Consider the following 22,227-nt stretch of genomic DNA (forward strand, 5'->3'; position numbering starts at 1 on the left):
CTTTGCCTTGGACCCCAGTGTCACAGTGTAACATGGTATCATGTAATACGGCCATGCAGGGCTTGCATATCCAACTTCTCGAATTGTTATTTCTGACTGACCTTTGGCTAATCAGTAGTTACTATGTGTCAGGCACTGTGTGTCTAAGCACTGGGGACACTACTGACCCGACCTGTTAGTGGACCAAATGGGCAAGGGGGAAAGTAATAGAAAATAAGGTTAAAAAAAAAAAAAAAGGAGAGACTAGAAGGAATAAATTAACTCAGATGTGGAAGTTTGACATACTTAACACAGAATCACAGATACTACTGAAGCATGTCAAAGGAAAACTCTTCCTCCATCCTGTAAAAGGACTGTTTTAGGATCTGCCAAAATTAAAGGTCACTCCCGTCTCTCTGGCAGATCTTGCTAGTTGTTTTTTTTTTTAAACCGCCATGAAACTAACATCAAGACATCAAAAGGCAGAGTTAATCCGAAAGAATCTTGCTGTCCCCTGTATGTGTCATGAGTTGCAACGCCAGGCTGTATATATGGATATGATGTGTCCCGCTCTGGCCAGCTGCTAGGAGGTGGGGGTCTTCAATTATCTGTCTAGGATAGGACTAAAGGTGGCAAAGAGAGGATGTTCTCACCGGTTTTGTGTATGTGTGTGTGGTTTTTGTTTTTGTCTTTTTCTTTTTGGTGCTTTCCTCCAGGCCAGAACTGTGGGCCTCTGGTGAAATCCTTATACAGTTTTCTTCCCCCATGATGGCACAAAAAGAAACTTTGTTTAACAGTAATCTTAAAATGCAAAAGTTAAGTACCAATAGGGGAGACTTCTCAAAGGGAATCCGAAAATGTTCCACGTCTTCATGATTTATGAAAATATGTGTTCTTATAAGACCCTTTCCACTCCCAGACTCGTGCTATTACCTGATTCAAAGCAGAAGGCACTGGTTTTTAATCCTCTCTGCTTCTCCAGAGAAAGGGAAACATATTAGCGGACTGTCAGCTGTCAAATGTGGAAGATTTTCCAGAGTCCCTTTAGTAGAAACAAACCGTGAAAAGGGTATTTAAATGAGCTTTAGTGGAAAAATCGCGAGTTTATAAAATTAAAGGGTATACTTCTACAGAATAAGATCCTGTAAGGGTTTTCACTAAACTGGGAACAGGTGCTGATTTCCAGGTGGTGAGATTATTGAAGCTTGCCCCTCCTTAGTATCACGGGTGGACGGTGATTTGCCTTAATTGTCGTTAACATTTCACTGTTATTTTATCTCCATTGCGATTGATATTATTATTGTTGTTTTAAATAAATGGCAAGCGTGCAGGTGGCCCCCCAGCAGGACCACGGATCACCCAGGCAGCCTCCCGGCGCGGCGCCGCTGCGGCGCAGGGACTTCTGGGGGGTGTAGTCCACAGGCTTCCTGCGCATGCGCTTTGGGCAGAGGCGCTCGCTGTGGGCGACATTGTTTGGGGCGCTGAGGTGAGTCCGGTCGCGACCGCGCCCCCTTCGGAGGCGTCGGGGGTGATGGGGGTGGTGGGGGTGTGTAGCTGTGACCCGGCAGTGTTGGCGGGTGGGAGGAGTTGGAAGCAGGGACTGTTGGCCAATGGAGGAACCCCCGAGGCGGGGCGGAGTGTTGAGGGGGTTCGCCTGGCGTTCCCTGGGAAGAGGTGGGGAGAGGTGGGATGAGCTTGAGCTCGATTTGGGGGTCTGACTGCGGTAGCACCGGTGCAGGTTTCGGGGTAGGGGCTGTGCGTCCCCGCACTGGGGCTGGTGTCAGGCTTAGAATGCGCATCTCTGGCCCGGGGCGGGAACAGGAGGGCGTTGGCTCAGGTTTGCGGGGATAACGGTTTGGGCCAAGTGTCCCGGACTGCGGAGAGGGATCCGCTCAAGCAGTTCATCTCCGAGTATGGGGAACCACTTGGGTTGAACATTCCTGGCCTTGGCTTGGAAGGCCATTCGGGCTCAGCAGCCCGAGGTTCTTGGAGTCTTGGATTCTGAACGCTGTTTTTGGGATGGGGCAGTTCCGACTCTGGGGTGGGGTGGCATCTTTGTTCCCCCAGACTGGGTTCACTTCTTGGTGGGTGTTAAGCCAAAAGACACAACCAAGGGGGGGAAAAAAAAACCAAACAGGAAAAGGAAGGATTTTACTTGCAACGAATAAAGGAGAACAGATTGCCGGGGAGGGGGGGATATTTTCCAAAGCAGTGTCTCCTGGAATGACAAAACTGGGGAAGTTTTAAGATTTTATTTATTTATTTGACAGACAGAGATCACAAGTAGGCAGAGAGGCAGAGAGAGGGGGGAGGCAGGCTCCCCGCTGAGCAGAGCGCCTGATGCAGGGCTCAGATCCCAGGACTCTGAGGTCATGACCTGAGCCAAAGGCAGAGGCTTTAACCTACTGACCCACCCAGGCACCAATTGGGAAGTTTTAAGATAATGGTGCATACATATTCATGGAGGGCCTTGTGCAATGAGGAATTCAGCCTGGAACTGGGGGGCATAAGTCATCTTAGGTGGCAGAGTTCAGATCTGATGGAAGTCCTGAGGGCTGGCAAGGATCAGCATCATCAATTCCCTGGCTTCAGTTGGTCTGTTATCTGGGTGCTCAAAGGGGTTTAGATCCTAAAAAGGGAACTCAAGAACATACTTCTGCTCACTCTTCACGTTTGAATGAGCCCTGCAAATTATTACAGTTGATTGATTGTCCCTGATAGGATCAGGCTATCTCCTGTCCTGATAGTGGCTGTTTATTCTTTCATTCTTTTGTTCCCTTAAAATTATTAACTATTTAATTAATAACTCTATTTTGCAATTTCAACATATCCCAGGAAATTCTTCGAGGAAGGTGCTTTGGGCACATAGTGCCAGTCAGGCTTCAATCTCAAGATGGCTGGGACCCAGAATGACTAAAATGACTTTTATTAATGTCAAGAAGCTATGTCTCATCTTTCTCGGGGGACCTCTAACTCTTTCTCCTTACATCATGACTTTTCTCCTCTCTCTAGTTAGAAATCCGAATACAGGGATGCCTGGGTGGCTCAGTTGGTTAAGCTGCTGTCTTCATGATCCCAGGGTCCTGGTATCGAGTCCCCCATCGGGCTCCTTGCTCGGCAGGGAACCTGCTTCTCTCGCTGCCTCTGCCTGCCTTTCTGCCTGTGTGTACTCGCTCTCTTTCTCTCTCTCTGTCCCTGGCAAATAAATAAAATCTTAAAAAAAAAAAAAGAAATCTGAATACAGTTTAAAGAGAACAGCCCCAAATTATTAACCCCATCCTCAACTATCAAGCTGTGGGGCAGGGAATGCAAACTTTGAGGCGTGGAAGACAAAGAGCAAACAGCGGATTGTTCGATTGCTGTGAACAAATTAGAATTTTGAGAACTAACTCTACATTTGATAAAATTGAAGAATTGAGGTAATTATTTTAGGTGTAATATTAGCACCTTTAAAACTATTTCATACCTTTTAGAGCGACATGATGCAGTATTTCTGATTTAAACAATGTGATGAATGTGGTGTCAGGGATATACTTCCAAATAATACTCGAGGACGTGGGGAGGGCTAAAGGTATAGTTGAATCAAGAGAGAGCATGTGGTGAAAATTGATTAAGCTGCATGATTGATACCTGGGGGGCTCATTAGACTCTCCAGTCTACCTCTGAATGGGTGTGAAATTTTTTTTAAAGATTATATTTATTTGTTTGACAGAGATCACAAGTAGGCAGAGAGGCAGGCAGAGAGAGAGAGGAGGAAGCAGGCTCCCCACTGAGCAGAGAGCCCGATGTGGGGCTTCATCCCAGGACCCTGAGATCATGACCTGAGCTGAAGGCAGAGGCTTTAACCCACTGAGCCACCCAGGCGCCCTGGGTGTGAAATTTTTATGATAAAATATTTTCCAAACAGTTTTCCAATATGTTATGAATTCCCCCTCAATCTAGACCCCTGGGCCCTGGGAGTCACTGTGAGCTCCGTGACTGTGCTTAAGGTGTTTCAGTAAAATTCTGAAGTTTTTCTTTTTCCTAAGGAAATTGATTCATAGGTGTTTTATGTCTTTTGTCTCCTGTGAACAGGATAATTTTATCTTCTAGCTCTGCACCTCAAACCTAATATTTCCAAAACTGAGCTCCTGCTCCTCCACAGAACCGGCCCCCGCCATCCCCATTTCTGTAAATGGCAACTCCATCCTTCCAGGCCCTGAGGTCAAATCCTCCACTCCCCGCTTTCTTCCCCAGATGCAAGTGATCAGCAGATCCCATTGACTGTATCTTCAAAGAAATGCAGACCCCGGCAACTTCTCACTACCTCCACCTCTGCTTCCCTGACCCAAGGCCCATCATCCCTTGCCAGCGTTATCGGGAAAACCTCCTACCGGGTCTTCCTGCTCCCCCTCTTGCCACTGCTAGTCCCTCCTTAACAGCAGCCAGAGGAATCCTGCTGATACCTAAAGTGAGATCGTGTCACTCTCCTGTTCGCGTTCCTCCCGTCGTTGCCATGTAATGAGAGTAACAGCCCAAGTCCTTGAAATGGCCTAGAAGACCGCATGCCATGTGGCCCACATTTCCTTTTATTTCATCTCGCAGTGCTCCTTCCCTCGCTCACTCCACATCAGCCACATGCCATGCACGCTGCTGCCTCCGGGTCCTGGTGTTTGCTGTTCCCTCCGTCTAGAATGTTCTTTGTACCGATGCTTGTGTTGTTCACTCTCTTGCTTTGTTAGGTCTTTTCCTACAGATCACCCTGGTGAGTCTTCTCCTGAACACTCCATTTCACTCCCGATCTCCCTGCCACCCCCTGTTTTTTGTCTCCATAGCCCTTATCACTGCTCTGTCTTCAGTGTCCAGACCACAGCCTGGCAGACAGTAGGCACTTAATAAATATGTGTTGAATGAGAAAATGCCATCCTTGTTCTCCCTGAGCTTATAGCAAAGGTGGAAGAGAGTTATGCAGCCACAGTGTAGTGTAGTGCTTCACCAAGAGGAGAAATGCCAGCCACGGTAGCTACCTGCCATGGTCTGAGTGTTTGTATCCCCTGAAATTCATACGTGGAAATGCTAAGGACCAATGGGGTGGTATTAAGAGGTAGGGCTTTGGAAGGTGATCATGGCATGAGGGCAGAGCCCTCATGAACGAGATCAGTGCCCTTATAAATGAAGCTCTAGAAAGCTCCCCTACTCATTCAGCCCTGTGGGGATGAAGCAGGAAGTCTGTAATCCAGAAGATGGCCCTCCCTGCATGGTGCTGGCACCCTTATCATGAGCTCCCAGCCTCCAGGACTGTGAGAAATAAATTTCTGGGGGCACCTGGGTGGCTCACTGGGTTAAAGCCTCTGCCTTCAGCTCAGGTCATGACCCCAGGGTCCTGGGATCAAGCTTCCCTCTCTCTCTCTCTTCCTGCCTCACTGCCTACTTGCAATCTCCGTCAAATAAATAAATAAAATCTTTAAAAATAAAAAAGAAATTTCTGTTGGTTGTAAGCACCCAGTCTGTGCAGCTTGGAAGGTTGCAGACAGTACCTAATATAGTGGGGGTTATCAAGGAGGGCTTCCTGAGGAGGTGACTCCCAAACCCAGACTTGCAGGATGATAGTAATAGCCACACAGTGTTCAGGCTCTTTGAGATTCTCTAGGGTATGGCCCCTGGTGATGTTCCCAACATTATCTCAGCCACCTGGCCCTGCGAGTCTGCGTCCTGGCCTTTGATGGGACCCCAGCATTCTGCACTCGTGTTTTTTTTCACCCGCAAGGCCACCCTTGCTCATTAGCCTTTTCCTTCTGAAAGGGTCCATAGACAAAAGGACGAGACTGATACAAAGCGAAGGTCAAGCAAAGCTTTATTTCATGCCAAGCATTGAGAATCAAACTGACCGGCCAGGGCCGTCTCTTGCAAAGAGGCAACCCTTCCCAGCCTCACAGACTAACTTTTATAGAGCAAAGGCCATGTGGTTGAGCCTGGCCACACACAGGTGGCCAACTGAATTACAATTCACCCTATAGTAGTTATTTGAACTAGCCTATCACTCTGGTCAGAGTTGGCGCCCAAAAGGCAGGGCCCACATTTTTGGGTGGTTAGGGAGGATCTTTCCTGATTGGATGTCTCCACCTGGCCGAACACGTCCTTGGCGGGTAGGGAGGTAATACGTGTGCTTTCCCTTAGTTGGACGTTTCCACCTGGCTGGACATGTCCTTGTATCTGGACTCCATTATCTCTGCCCAGTCTGACATGTCCTGGTATCTGTGCTCCATTATTGGGGGCTATTTGGCCGTATTTCACCAGTTCTGTTTCTAAGCACTTTCCTCTAGGGGGAAGGGGCAGGTTCAATCTAAGTTTACTGCATAAACAACAAAATGGCCTGCTCTGGCTAAGTAGGCCCTTACACTTCCATGTCAGTTTGGCGGTGCCTGCTGTTTCCTCAGGCCTCAGCTACAGCTCAATTATCTCTCCAAAACCCCTGACAGCTTGGGCCCCTTCTGGGGTGTGCCGGCTTCCTGTTCCCTGGGTCTTTGTTCGGTCTTGTGGAATATGTGTTGCAGAACTTCTCGCATTCCTGTGAATTTATTTGCTCAACTCTCTCCCCCCTAGTTTGTCTACCTTGAGATCAGGGACTGAATTTTACTTTGACACCTGGAGCACTTAGCGGGCAGTCCAGTACACGAGGGTGGACACGTATTGACTGGTCATTGTATGCCACACGCTGCCTTGAGCACTTCCCATGTGATGACTTACCGCGTTCCCACATGACACTGAGAAATAGGTTCTCTCAATATCCTGTCTTTACACGGGAAGGAACTGAGGCACCAGGAGATAGTTTGCCCAAGGGCATATAGTCAACCCAGCAGTGTGGCTTCAGAGTCTTTTTTTTTTTTTTTTTTTTTAAGATTTGATTTACTTGAGAGAGAGAGTAAGAGACAGAGAGAGAAAGCAGGACGGGGAGAGGGGCAGAGGGAGAAGCAGATTCCCCCGCTGAACAGGGAGCCTGACAAGGAACTCTATCATAGGACCTCAGGATTATGACCTGAGCCAAAGGCAGATGCTTAGCTGATGGAGCCACCCAGGTGCCCCCCCCGCCCCTGCTTTTTTTTTTTTTTTTTTTTTTAACAGCCAGGGTCTGCTGCCTTTTCCCAGAGTTAGCACTGAATGCATGGGTCACCTATGGGCAGTTTTCCTTGCACTTTTGATATCATGATCTGATCTTTTCAGTCTGAGAATTAAGTCTGGCAAAGGCCCAGACTTGTCCATTCATTGGTTTATTTGGCACCTATTACATGCTAAACTTGCCACATGTTCGTGAACAGTGTAATTTCCGTTCTTCAGGAGCACACATTACAGGAGAGAAAGCAAAAAGTAACCAGAAAAAGGGCTGTACAATATGAAAAGTTATAGTGGATGTGAGTGCAGGATCCTGTGGTCTGACCAAAGAAGAATGACCCTCATGACAGGGGACTTGGGAAGGTCACTAGAAAAGCCCTTTCATCGTCCTAATCTTTGTGGTCACTTGGAGTGGCCAGTGATAGGCTTTGTCACATTCACGCAGCCATGTCTCAGTAGTCTTTGAGTTTCTTTCTTTGTTTTTTGAAGATTTATTTATTTGAGAAAGCATGCAGGGGTTGGGAGGGGCAGAGGGAGAGGGAGAGTAGGTTCCCCACTGAGTGTGGAGCCCCATATGGGGCTTGATCCCAGGACCCCAGGACCCTGAGATCATGGTCTGAGCTGGACCAAGAGTTGGACCATGCCACTTGGACGCCCCTTAGATTTTTTTTAGGATTTCCTTATTTGTTTTTTTTTTAAGATTTTATTTATTTATTTGACAGAGAGAGATCACAAGTAGGCAGAGAGGCAGGCAGAGAGAGAGAAGGGAGGAATCAGGCTCCCTACTGAGCAGAGAGCCTGATGTGGGGCTCGATCTCAGGACCCTGAGATCATGACCTGAGCCGAAGGCAGAGGCTTAACCCGCTGAGCCACCCAGGTGCCCCAAGATTTCTTTATTTGAAAGGGGGAGCAGGAGTGAATCTTCAAGCAGACTGTGCACTTAGTGAGGGGTCTGGTGTGGGGTTCAGTCCCATGAACCATGAGATCAGAACCTGAGCTGAAACCACAAGTCAGATGCTCAACTGACTGAGCCCCCCAGGAGCCCCTGGTCTCAGGTTTCTGGACGGGCTTTCTGAGGGTACGACTGCCGTGCCCATTTGTGCAGGTTGGGTTCTGCACAAGGCGACCACACTGAGGCTGTGCCATTCACACAGAAGACTCACACACAGTTTTTCAGCAAGGAGCAGTAAAAGTGCTTTCTCTGTTCTGACATCCAACAAATGGGAGAAAAACATCTTGAAGAAGGGATGCATTTTTTAATCAGTCTAAAGGCGCATTGGCAGGGGCTAGAGACAGCCCTGCCTGCAGTCCAGCCTCTGGCCCTTAGGGCTAAAGTTAGACCTCCTAGAGTCCTTCGGCTCAGATACTCACGGATCACAGATATGTGACTTTGTCATCAGTTCATGACATTTAGTCTCTCACACACATGGAAGAAATGGCCTTTATCCTGTTCCCCAGACAATTACACTTGATTGCTAGGTATATCCAGAAGAGTTCAGGTCAGTCTCTCTCCTCGGTCCTGAATGCTCTAGAAATTCTAAGAAAAAGAGCCAGGAATCTGGAAGCAGGACTTTGGGGAGAACTTGGGCTTGTATTTCTGATTGTGTTTCCAGGCAGTTGCAGTTCCAAATTCAACTTCTGCTTTCCTGTTGGGTCCCCTTCCCCTCAAGAGGTCACTGTGGGCACCTGCTCTCTGTCCTGCTGCAGGGGCTCCCATCCCAGTGATGGCTGGGTTGAGTAAGCGAGAGGAGCATTTGTGGGAGAGAGCTGTGTGCTCCTGGGCAGGTGTGGGGGAAACAAGGGTCTCGGGGCATCACGTGCCACTTTCTCTCGGTTACCCACCTCCAGATCGACTTCACCTTTCCACCCTGACATCCACGCTGAGAGCCTGCCACTGCCCTCTGGCCTGGTTATCCTTGGCCAGTGGGAAGTCCCAATAGAAGAGTTTGAGAGAGACAGAGAGAGAGAGGGAGGAGAGTGAATTGAAATATCTGGTCTCCCCAATTCTCTCTGTAGGCTGCCTGCCCTTCTCAACAAAAAGTTACAGTTCCCATCAGGGATCTTTTGCACACTCTGTTCCAGGTCCAGGAATCTCCCTCCTGTTACCCACTTCAGGCCCAGATGTATTAATGGCACCTGCCTGTCACTCCTCGGCATGGTGCCTTCTCCCCCATGCCTTCCTTATGCCCAGCTATACCCCTGTAAGTAGTCTGTTGATTAACTGCCCCCCTCAAATTTGAATGTGCCACCTGGTTCCTGCCCAGGCCCCAACTTCATAAAGGCAAAGAGGGCTTTAAACCAGACATCTGGGAAACCAAACTCCCTCCCACATGTGTGTGGATGCATGTGTGCTCGTAAGTCAAGCTGACGCATCGTTGGCTCTTAGGAGAGAACCGGTTCTGGAAGCAGAGAGCCCGATGTGCTGTGTCTATGGATGTGCATCTAGTATGTCAGGGCTGTTTCTGCTTTCTCTGTTCTGACAGAAGCAGTATATTATAATAATTTCCAGCAAATGGAAGAAAAACATCTTGAAGAAGGGATGCATTTCATGGTGTAGGTATATCGTGAAGTATTTGTAAAAGTGACAGAGCCCCAAAGGATGGAATGGGGGCTGGAGGGAGATCATTCTAGAAGATGAGAGTTAAGATCTGAGCTAACAGAAAGTTCTTCAGAGCAAGTCTCGCACCAGAAAGTAGACACAGAGGGAGGTCTGCTGTCATTCTGAGATCCCTGTCCAAGTCAGGAATTCTGGAGCCTCTTTTCCAGAGTAATTAGGATATGGGTGACGCCAACACATTCACAGATCTACGAACAAGAAAAAGTGTGGCAATTTGGACCCAAAGGCTTGGGGAGAGAGATAGGAGTTCTACAAGAATCCAGGTGGAGTGGGGGCAGGGGAACAAGGCTTGAGGAGGTGGGAGGGAGTCTGTTGGGAATGAGAGAGATAAAGCGATCTCGGGAGAGAAGAATGTGTGAGAAAATTGTACAGACAAGGAGAAACCAGGATTCACTCACAGTTTGTCAAACCCATGCTCTTGTGGATTCTTTCTTTGCAGCTCTGCTTTCTCAGGATCCTGCTCCTTCCAAGAGGAAGACAGTATGATTAAATTCCAGGTAAGCTGAGGTTTCCTTTCTCTCTCTTAAAGGCCAGTGTCACTTCTAAGGAGCTGGACACCTTGATTCTCTGAAGGGAAGTCACCCATTTCTGAGGGACGGCTCCATGTTGGGCGCTTTTCCTTGCTCGTAACCGCTGTGGGAGACTGGTGGTGCCACTCCCTTTGCAGACATAACAAAACAGGCTCTCAGATATCCAGATGTCCAGGTGAAGTTCACACACAAGTGCCAGTCCATGAGCTGCTTATCACTGAGAGAGCAATAAAGCAATCCAGAGTAAGGGTTCAGAAACTCTTTTTCAAAAAGATCTATTTATTTATTTATTTGAGAGGGGGGGGGAGGTGGAGGGGGGACAAAAGGAGAGGGAGGAGGAGAAGCAGACTCCCCACCGAGCATGGATCCATCAGGGTTGGATCCCACGACGCTGAGATCATGACCTGAGCCAAAACCAAGAGTTGGTCACTTAACCAACTGAGCCATCCAGGGGCCCTGCATTCAGAAAGCCTTGTAGCAATGAAGTATTGTCACAACCTCTGAGTGCATGGTTGGGGTTGGTATGTACAAGACCACACTTGGAGTGGCACTGGGTCCAGTCCACAGCAGTAGCAAGATATGAGTGTGGATGTATCCATTAGGGTTCAACCAGTGAAATGGAAACAGTACGAGATATATATTAAGATTTGTAAGAAGTTTATTTTCTGTGACTGTGGGGACTGGGCAAATTGGAAATCCCAGGGCAGGTTGGAATTCTTAGACATAGACTGATGCTACTGTCTACAGGTAGAATTTCTTCTCTTAGGGAAGCCACAGCTCTGGGCTTGAAGCCCTACAACTGATTATACAAGGCTCACCCAGATTATTTAAAGTAGTTTCCCTCCAAGTCATCTGATTATGGGCTTCAATCACATCTATAAAATATCTTCACAGCAACACCTAGATTAATGTTTGCTTCAACAACAGGACTATAGTCTAGCCAAGTTGATGCCTCAAAAGGCCATCAGAGGTTAGAACAAGGATGTTTTTAAATCATGAAAAATATTTTAATTATGAAATTACTCAAAAAGAGAAAATAGTATTGTGAATCTCTGTGTGTAGTCCCCATAGTGCAAGTTTCAACATCTTGCCACATCTGCTTAATCTATCTTTTCCATTTCCTTTTTTCTTTCCCAAAGCATTTTATTTTATTTTAGGGTTTATTTATTTGAGAGAGAGGGAGAGAGGGGCTTAAGCAGACTCCACACTGAGCATGGAGTTCAATCCAGGGCTTGATCTCATGACGCTGAGATCACAACCTGAGCTGAAACCAAGAGTTGGATGTCCCAAAGCATTTTAAAAGAATACCCTGGATAACATGTTATTTCATTTTGTATTGGCTTTGTTTTGAGTTCATTACTCATTTCTGTCTTGCCCGGGTCCACACTGAGTCCCATTAAGTGCATTTTCCATCTTACGTTACTGCCAATGACTGTTTTACCAAATGTTTCACACTGTATCACCCAGGGGCTACCATATTTTCCAGTCTCTGATAACAGTTTCCCCAAGTGTTGCCACTGGGTCCCCAGATACCGCTGGAGGTATTTCTTTGGTAGTGCTCTGTTTATGGTGGCATCTTTGTACTGGTTAGCACAGACGTGATGGGTGTGGGGAGAGGGCCAAGGAAGCAAGCGGAACCTGCCAGACCTCTGAAGGCCCAGGCTCAGAACGGGAACAAGTCACAGGGCCAAATCCAAGGTCAAGGAGCAAGGAAGTACGCACTGATCCTTGTGGAAGTGGGGAGTGTGGAAGTGGGGAGCATGCTATTTGCTGAATAGCAGTCTAATTTACCACTGTCTATTTCTACCGAAAATACAAAAGAAATGGCTGAGATTGATGAAGTCCCAGAACCTAAGTCAGGTTCAGTGGGGTGAGGAGGTTCGGAGCCGACGACTAAAGAAAGAATTCTTAAGACGTCGTTGGTGCAAAAGGTGATTTATTAGAGCACGGGGACAGGGCCCATGGGAAGGCGGAGATGCGGCTGCCCCGGGGTTGTGAGGGGTGGTTGGTTATATACACAGGAGTTGGGTAGGTGAGGACAAAGGGGTGTCCAGAAGGGCTATTGGGGCAAAGAATACTATCAGGATATTGAAGGCTTAGTTGCTATCAAGTAAAGACAATTGGAAGTCTGGTGGAATGTTACATTCCTGCTATCAAGCATCCTTGTTAATGAGATTTAGGTTTAGAAGAAATTTAACTTTATTTACTTTTCCTCAGGACACAAGCATGAAGTGCTATAATGCCCCCCCCCCCCAGTTTTTGTTTTCAGTAATTGTCAGGTGTGATTTTTAAAAAAGATTTTAATCTACTTATTTGACAGTGAGAGACACAGCAAGAGAGGGAACACAAGCAGGGGGAGTGGGAGAGGGAGAAGCAGGCTTCCTGCTGAGTAGGGAGCCCAATGCGGGCTTGATCCCAGGACCCCAAGACCATGACCTGAGCTGAAAGCAGACGCTTAACAACTGAGTCACCCAGGTGCCCCAATTGTCAGGTTTAGGAATAAATTCTTTGTGAAATACGTGGTAACTTCTCACAGCTGTGGTTGGAAGCATTTTTGAGCTGCATAAGAAGCTCATAAGCATCACAATTATTCTTCCTTAAATACTTCTGTATGTATCTACTAAGAATAAGGGTGTTTTCCTACATTCCCACATTACTGCCATCACACTCAAGTCATTTCTTTTTTTATTCAAGTAAAATTAACATACAGTGTTAGAGTTTCAAGGGTACAATGTAAAGATTCAACAATCCCATGTGTTTTTCGGTGCTCAGGGCGATAAGTGTGCTCGTAATCCCCTCTATCTGCTTCCCCCCGTCCCCACCCACCTCCTGTCTGGCAACCACCAGTTGGTTCTCTGTATTTAAGAGTTTGGTTTGTTGTTTGTCTCTTTGTTTTCCTTTAATCTTTTTTTTTTCCTTAAATTCCACATGTGAGTGAAAACAATATGGTATTTGTCTTTCTCTGAGTGCCTTATTTCAGTTAACATTATACCATCTAGGTCCCTCCAGATGGCAAGATGTCATTCCTTTTTATGGCTGAATAATATTCCATTGTATATGTATACCGCATCTTCTTTATCCATTCGTCTATATCGATAGGCACTTGCATTGCTTCCACATCTTGCGTATTGTAAATAATGTTACAGTGATCATATGGGTGCATATATCTTTCTGAATTAGTGCTTTCATTTCCTTTGGGTAAATACCAGGCATAAAAACAAACTCCAAATGGATTAAAGACCTAAATGTGAGACCTGAAATCCATTAAATTCCTAGAAGAAAATGTAGGCAGTTATTTCTTTGACATTAGCAGTAGAAACATTTTTCTGGATATGTCTCCTCTGGGAAGGAAAACAAAAAGCAAAATTAAACTCTTGGGGCAACAGCAAAATAAAAAGTTTTTGCACAGAGAAGGAAGCCAGAAACAAAACAAAGACAGTTTACTGGATGGGAGAAGATATTTATAAATGCTCTCTCTGATAAGGGTTAATATCCAAAATATGTAAAGAACTTACACAACTCAACACCAAAAAATGCCAAATAATCCAATTTAAAAAGGAGTAGAGTACACAAATAGACATTTTTACAAAGAAGACATGCAGATGGACAACAGATGCATGAAAAAGATGCTCAACATCACTCATCGTCAGGGAAATGCAAATCAGAACCACAATGAGAGGGCACCTGGGTGGCTCAGTGGGTTAAAGCCTCTGCCTTCAACTTGGGTCATGATCCCAGGATCCTGGAATGGAGCCCCGCATTGGGCTCTCTGCTCAGTGGGGAGTCTGCTTCTCCCTCTGTCCTTCTACCTCTTCCCCCACTTGTGCTCTCTCTTGTTCTCTCTCTCTCAAGTAAATAAATAAAATCTTAAAAAAAAAACACACACACACAATGAAATATCACTTACTCCTGTCAGAATGACTAAAATAAAAACACAAGAAATAACAAGTGTTGGCCAGTGTGTGGAATAAAAAGAATCTTTGTGCACTGTTGTTGGGAATGAAAATTGGTACAGCTGCTATGGAAGACAGTATGGAGGTGCCTCAGAAAATTAAAAATTGAATTACCATATGAGCCAGTAATTCTACTATTGATCCTACTGTTTTTTAATACTCAGTTGATACTCAGATGGTCCTGAGTGTCCCAATAATTTACTTTTTACTTAAAAAAAAATCTGGCAGCTCATGCTTTTAGTTGCTTTGTCTGCTTAGTCCAATAGAAGTAGATTAATCTGCCGTGACAGAGAAAATAAAATATCAAGTCTTGATGTATGATAGGGAATGAACACCCAGACACTACTAGGTCAGTGTATCAGCATGAACTTTTTGGAGGGCAGTTTGGACAATATCAAAGTGTAAAATATGCATAACCCAAGTAACTCAGTAGTCTCTGGTCTGGGAGTTTATTTTATAGAAATGCTTTTACAAGCACTCAGAGACAGATGTTCCTGGATGTTTACTGGAACATTCTTTGTGCAACTGTGGATGGTTAACGGGGACACAGGCAAGGAGGAGAAAAGAAGAAAAACTTGGCCTACCCAAAACTTTGAATTTCTTCTGTATTTCTCATTTCTTCTGCACTGGTAAGGGTCCGTGCAGGACACAAAAAGGACACTGGCTACTTGAACAGAAAGAACTTAATAGAATTGTTGACTAGGTATGGAGTCCTACCTAGTCCTACCTAGTCCTACCTAGGGGTAATTCAACGGGTAACTAAGGGCATAAAGAGAACTCTGCAATATCTTGGAAGCACCAGCTATGGGAAGTAACTGCTAGCCTGGCTGAGGGAACCAGAGGGAGAGACTGAATCATGGGAACTTGGAAGTTTAGAGGACGGGCCATGTGGAGCCAAAACGTGAAGAGGAGGTGCTGGCTGGCATCTCAGAGCTCAGCAAAGAAGCCTAGGGACCAGGGACCCAGACTTCTGGTATCACTAGGGAAAGGGACTGCTGCCACCAGCAGAGCGTAGCATTACAGAGAGGATACCAGAACAGGAGGCAAACAGGCCAGGAAAAGTCCCTTCTTTCTCCCCAAACCTTGCAGGCCCCTCTTGCGCCCCCTAGTGGCAGAGCCTCGCGCAGAGCCAGTGCTCAGATTCCGTGTGTTTGCAGAGTCCTGGCTCCCGCATTGCAAAGTGCGGTTTGAGCTGCAGAGTTTGGAGCAGGACAGTCACCTAAGGACCCACAAAGCTTCCAGCTGTGCCCATCCGCCAGTGCTCATCTGTGGATGGTCCATGTGGCGTGTGCTTGATGTTTTAGGAAACTGTGACGTTCAGGGACGTGGCTGTGGTCTTCACGGAGGAGGAGCTGGCTCTGCTGGACCAGACCCAGATAAACCTGTACCAGGACGTGATGCTGGAGAACTTCAAGAACGTTGTCTCAGTGGGTGAGGACAATAAGCCTCTGTACCTAAGCCGCAAACCACGGGCCCTATTTCCTCAAATAATCAGCTGCAAACCAGGTAGAATATTCCAGTTGGAGCACAAAGAGAAACTTTGGCCACTGGTGCGAATACTTGAGAGATGCACATGCCAAGGAGACCCCCGAAGTTAGTGAGTTTTAGCAGATGAATGTGAGCAAATGGTCCCCTGTGAGGTGTTGGCGAGGCAACCCTCACAGTTTGCACCCCGAGGCCCATGGGGGTTGGTGGTACAGTTGGCGAGACCAGCCTGGCCTACTCTCATTTTAGGCTGTCATCTGCTCCATGTTTCGCAAAGCAAGGTTCATAAAGTTCACACACTACCAAGGGCCTTGGTCCCTTGACTTCTTCTGCAGAAAAACCAGTGTTTTGGACAAACTAGAGTTAAAGGAACTAAACCGGGATCTGGTGTATAGTGAGTGTGATACAAGTGTCAGCTGCGTTGCTTTCTTGTTGATAAATATCTAATTTTAATGTCACAGAGGTTCACGTACCTGCTCTATCTATTACCTTGGTTTAGTTTATGACATGGTTGCTATTCCTTCTTTTACAAAGGGAACAGCTGATGCACAGAGAAGTTAAATAACTTGCCCATGGTCACACAGCTTGTAAGAAGTAGGCTGCCAACCCTCCTAACCTGGCTGCAGACCCTGTGTTCTATTTTGTTTTGATTTTAGAGAGAGAGAAAGCATGTATGTGTACGTGTGGGAGCGGAGGTGGGGGAAGGAACAGAGAGAGAGGGAGAGAAACTTAAGCAGATTTCATGGCTCAGTGTGGAGCCCAAGGAGGAGATTGATCTCACAACCCTGAGATATGACCCAAACCTAAATCAAGAGTCAGACACTTAACCGTCCGAGCCACACAGGTGCCCCCAGACCCTTTAATAACCATGTGAAACTAAGTACCATGATGTCTATAGGTTATAGACATATGGCTGGTCTGCAGGATTCAACACTGTCAGTGAGTCTGAAATCAAGTTACTGTATCATGATCAGCAGGGTGTTTTTTTTTTTTTTAAGATTTTATTTATTTATTTGACAGAGAGGGAGAGATAGGCAGTATTTAGGCAGAGAGACAGGCGGGGGTGGGGGAAGCAGGCTCCCCACTGAGCAGAGGGCCTGATGTGGGGCTCCATCTCAGGACCCTGAAATCATGACCTGAGCCAAAGGCAGAGGCTTAACCCACTGAGCCACCCAGGTGCCCCATGATCAGCAGTTTTTTAAAAGTATGATAGATTAATGGACCAGAACACAAAAGAATTTATCAGAGTATGTTGCACATAGGAAGGTAAGTATCAGCTGGTAAAACTGCTTTGGTTAAAAGTCAGTGTCTATTTGTGCCTACTGGGTCACGGTATGGGTGCTTTTCCTACTATGGATACTATCGAAACTACTGAACTGCTCCTTTAGGCTTCTTGTGGGGAACTCCAACTCCCCCTTTCTCTGACACCACCTTACACACTAACGTTACATTCAATAAAATGACTTAGAAACTACCTTGAACGAGAAGCCATGTCCAGATGCTCCTGACCATTGTGTTCCTGCCATTCTGAAGCCCATTTTAGGGAGCGAAGGGTGGGACCACCCTCCTCTACCTCATCTCCATATGTTCTATGGCCCTTTGGCACAATCTTACTTCTGTGGAGCCAGGCCATTGACAGGTCCACATTTTCCATTCTCCTAATTGTGGCTGTTTGAGATTCTGCAGTTACCTAAAGAGGAGATGTTAAGGAAATGGATTTGCAGGATCTTAGAGCCTGCAACTCTCGATCTTGAGGTCATGAGCTCAAGCCCCACATTGGGAGTAGAAATTGCTTATTTTTTTTAAAAAAAGGAAAAGATTACTGGATGGATTATAGGATCTTGGTGGACATCATCTCTTCATGGAATCCAGAGAAGCTCAGAGAAAAGGATGTTACTTTAAGCCTGCCTCAGAGGTGTACATCTGCCTCCCCCACCAACCCCAGGACCTTATTTCACGATATTATCCCTATAGCAGTCCCCATGGCTGTTTAGGCTGACCACATACAGTTGGGCAGGTTGTGCAGAAACATACATGATAATCCCACCTCATGTGACAGTAAAGTGAGACAAGACTTGTTGCTTATTTCTGCAACTTTATATGGTATCTTGGAAAGTCTTTGTGATCCTTTGTGTCTGTCACCATGTCCAGCACTCCCATTGTTGTCTCCTATATACATATGCACACACCTTGAATCATATGAAAGTCTTCCCCATACCTTTTTTTTTTTTTTTTTGCTTTGAGAGAGAATGTGTGCAAGTGGGAGGAGGGGCAGAGGGAGAAGTAGAGGGAGAATATGGGCCTTGATCTCACGACCCTGAAATCATGACCTGAGCCGAAGTCAGGAGTCAGTTGCTTAACCAACTGAGCCATCCAGGTATCCCTTCCCCATTCCTTTTGTAGAAAAATGATTAAAGATGTTTTATCAGCTGCTTTTATAGGAGGGAGGTGAATTTCTTTCTTTATAAATTGTTCCCAAAATTTCTTTTGATTTCTCTGCAACATCTGATTTTAATGGACAGCTCATGAATTAGAAGTACCATGATTCTGATGGTTTCCTATATCAACAGGGGCCACCCCATCCTACTTCATTTCTCAAAGCCTCTGGAGGGATGACTTACTTGTTCTCTTAGCCAAATTCTCTTTCTCTTCATAGGAGACAGGATTAAAAACAACACTTCACATCTTCAGGGAAAAGCATTGAGTTATCTCTCTCAAGGAGTGCTCTACTGCTGGCAGATTTGGAAACAAAGGATCAGTGAATTAACTGTGAGTCAGGAGTATGTCATGAATCTTCAAGGAGATTGTCTGCAATCTTTAGATGTTTCCCTCTGTGAAGAGTGGGCAGGAGAGTCTCTTCAGGTTTCTGAACATGACAACTATGTAATAAATACCATTAATTTAGAAAATCAAGATGGCGCAGCAGGGAAAGGCATGACACAGGCTCTTACCCCAGAATCTTGGTGGGAAGCCAACATGATGACTGAGCCCCAGAATTCTCAAGGACAATATGAGGGAAATCATGTGGAAGAGAGACTGTATGGATGTGCTCACTGTGTTGATGACGTCAGTCAGACATCATGTGATCATGATGATTCCCAAGAATGTAAAGAGGAGGAACCTTGTAGATCCACTGACTGTGGGAATCCCTTGGCTATGAAATCAACAGCCAAACAACATAACACGGTCCCTGTGGTACCACGACCTATCAAATGTCATAACCATGGTGTGGGCTTCGTAGGTGGTGCAGACCCTCCTGTTCATCCCAGCATTCACATAGGTGAAAAGTCTTGTAGATGTGACCAGTGTGGAAAGGACTTTAGTCAGAGCTCAGATCTTACTGTTCATTCTAAAACTCGTTCAGATGACAAAGCTTATGAATGTCGAGAGTGGGAAGAGGGCAGCAAGCAGAACCCAGCCCTTCCCAGATATCAAAAGGGCCCCTCAGGAGACAAACCCTATAAATGTCTCGAATGTGGCAAGGTCTTCAGGCGCAACTCCTCTCTTCACAACCATCACCGGGTCCACACAGGAGAGATGCCCTACAGATGTGACGTGTGTGGAAAGGGGTTCGGATTTAGGTCACTTCTTTGCATCCATCAGGGAGTACACACAGGGGAAAAACCCTATAAATGTGAAGAGTGTGGGAAGGGCTTTGATCAGAGCTCCAATCTTCTTGTCCACCAGAGAGTCCACACTGGAGAGAAGCCCTACAAATGCAGTGAGTGCGGCAAATGCTTCAGTTCAAGCTCTGTTCTTCAAGTCCACCAGAGGCTGCACACAGGGGAGAAGCCTTTCAGGTGTGGCGAGTGTGGAAAGGGCTTCAGCCAAAGCACACACCTTCACATTCACCAGAGAGTCCACACGGGGGAGAAGCCCTATAAATGCAACGTGTGTGGAAAGGCTTTTGCATATAGTTCAGTTCTTCACACTCATGAGAGGGTTCACACGGGGGAAAAGCCTTACAGATGTGAAGTGTGCGGTAAAGGCTTCAGTTACAGCTCGTATTTTCACTTGCATCAAAGAGACCACACCAGAGAGAAACCGTATAAATGTGTTGAGTGTGGTAAGGGCTTCAGTCGGAATTCAGACCTTCATGTGCATCTCAGAGTCCACACAGGAGAGAGGCCCTATAAGTGTAAAGGATGCGGTAAGGGCTTCAGTCGTAACTCTTATCTTCTGGCTCACCAGCGATCCCATGCCAGTGAGGTCCAATATACATGTCATGGGCACGGCAATGGCTTTAGTCATAGCTCAGACTTTCTTGCTCATCAAAAACTGCATGAGAGGACAGAAACGCTCTCAATGTAATTTTCAAAGGGGCCAATGAAGAAACCAAGCAAGTCTGTGTATTTCTGGTGATAGAGGCTTACTCAGTCATCGGAGGGCTGGGGCAGCAAAGGACAAGGACGCTGCCACCCATGATGTCGCCCTGCAGCTCTGAAGCAAGGGGTTCTTAAGAGCATTCCAGGGAACTACGTGGATCTCAAAAGCTTCTACAGAACTCCCAGCAACTGTCGTATGCTGCAGTGGCAGAGCAGTGATAATTAATAGATGGACAGTTTGTGGCAATGACAATAGTTGGAGATCAATTTTCTGTGAGTGGATATGCCCAGGAAGGAAATTATAATTGAGATGGGTACCATGAGGACTTAAGGCCAGCCAAAATCTGTAGGCATTTTTTTTTTTTTTAAAGAGAGTACCCACTAGAAAGACTCAGAAGAGTGCTCAAAAATGAAGCCCATGTTATCAGTGTGCTAAGTCCATTCTCAGGTTTTCAAATCTATTAGATTTTCTACACAGGGAGAAGCTCTGTAAAAGTGATACTTTATGGGCATGGCTTGTGTTCATCTCGCTGGCTCCATTTCTTGGTCACACAGAGACTCCAATTCCCAGAAACCCTTGCAGTTAAGAGCTGGTCCACATGATAGAGTGCCAAGCCACAGAGTACATCTTGTGATGTACTAAGATGGCCTTAGAAACATCTTGTGTTGTCCTCAGGCCATCTTTCCTGCCACGGTGACCTTGGAGGCTGGATTGGTAGAAGGTGGTTATGTGACCTGTGTTGGACTTTGTTTTTCTCAAGTAAGAAATAAACATTTGCTGTTTTATACTACTATTATTTTGGCAATTTATTTGTTGCTAGTATTGCCCAGGCTATGCTGACTATGACAGAGGGATTTAACAGCAACATATTTCATGGTCATTGGAGTTCATATAAGAAAGCAACTTTATAATTGAGTTCCAAACTTTCAAGTTGCTAAGGCTGTATGTGTCAGTGCAGCTTTCTAAAATGGTGTGTCTAGGACTTCTTCAGTGAGAATCTTCATTCATTGGTCTGTTCATAAAAAAGAAATGTTCCAGATAATGTTCATGTGCTAAAATTTTAGCAAAAGTACAATCTATAGACATAAAGAAATCCCATGCACTAGAGAAACTCTGTAAGGTGTAATAATGGGAAAAGTTTGTCAATAAGAAATTGATCCGACTAGGTATCCTGCAAATGGTCTTAATAAAGTGAATTAAGTAAAACTAATATTTACTGAAGTGACTAAACAGAAGACCAAGAGTTTTCATTGTCAGAAGCTGGCTTCTGACACCACCACTTCTCAACAATCTTGTTTAATAAAAATGGGGTTTTAGGAGGTACTCATTTGTCAAGTTTCTTCCATAATTGTGATTTAATTTGAGATTATAGATGGATTTGGGAGGAGAAGATATAGTCACAGTATCTTTTTTCATCTTCAATAAAAATGTCTTTTTTAGTATCTTAGTTGATTTTTAAGTTTCTTCATTTGGATCATGTTTTCCTTTTTTTCCCTTTTTTTAATGCATGGTTACAGTTTATTACAATGGAAGATACAGATAAAATTCAGCAAAGGGAAAAGGCACATAGGGAGAAATATGGAGGAAGCCAGGCTCAAGCTTCTGGGCTCATGTGTTTCTCCTAGTTTTTCTTACATTATAATTTCCTATGAGTTATGGTTTATATATGGAACAGCCATTCAAAATAAAATAAAACGATCCTTAAATTGTTGCTCTCTTAGTGATCCAGATGAGCAACAGTGAAACATTAATTAAACCCAGTGTCAGGGAATGGAAAAACTAGAGGTTGGTGGGAAAAAATATAGGTACACCATTTCTGGAGAGGAATTTGTCTATAGTTATCAAAGGGTATAGTGTGCATTATCTTTTAACTAATAATTCCATTTCTTGGAGTTTATCTTTACAGTATAATTGCACAATTGGTGAAAAATGCTTTCAGAAGGGAACATATTCCAAGAATATTTATAATACTAAAAATTGTAAACCTGAAGATACCTAAGAGATTGAATAAATTATGGTACTTCCATATAATAAAACAAAATGTCACCATTAAAAATGATGTAAGAATTTCCAATACAGTTTGGAGAAAAGAAAAATCTTTTTTTTTAATTAATTTTTTATTTTTTATAAACATATATTTTTATCCCCAGGGGTACAGGTCTGTGAATCACCAGGTTTACACACTTCACAGCACTCACCCAAGCACATACCCTCCCCAATGTCCATAATCCCACCCCCTTCTCCCAAT

At 45.3% G+C, this 22,227-nt stretch overlaps 1 protein-coding gene across 1 annotated transcript; it reads left to right on the forward strand.

The window, feature by feature from the left end:
- The first annotated feature begins 1,412 nt into the window (after positions 1-1,412).
- LOC132005881 (zinc finger protein 221-like) lies at positions 1,413-20,770 on the forward strand. Its single transcript, XM_059383391.1, has 4 exons — positions 1,413-1,465; positions 10,125-10,182; positions 15,473-15,599; positions 20,655-20,770. The coding sequence occupies exons 1-4, from the start codon at positions 1,413-1,415 to the stop codon at positions 20,747-20,749; spliced, it is 333 nt and encodes a 110-aa protein (XP_059239374.1). The 3' UTR covers positions 20,750-20,770.
- The last annotated feature ends 1,457 nt before the right edge of the window (positions 20,771-22,227 follow it).

Source organism: Mustela nigripes, chromosome 17 (assembly GCF_022355385.1).
Source record: "Mustela nigripes isolate SB6536 chromosome 17, MUSNIG.SB6536, whole genome shotgun sequence".
NCBI lineage: Eukaryota > Metazoa > Chordata > Mammalia > Carnivora > Mustelidae > Mustela > Mustela nigripes.

Coding starts and splice junctions, on each gene's coding strand:
- LOC132005881 (XM_059383391.1), top strand. CDS start 1,413: ATGCGCTTTGGGCAGAGGCGCTCGCTGTGGGCGACATTGTTTGGGGCG. Junction 1,466..10,124: donor ACATTGTTTGGGGCGCTGAG/GTGAGTCCGGTC, acceptor CTTTCTTTGCAG/CTCTGCTTTCTCAGGATCCT. Junction 15,600..20,654: donor CAAGAACGTTGTCTCAGTGG/GTGAGGACAATA, acceptor TGTTGTCCTCAG/GCCATCTTTCCTGCCACGGT.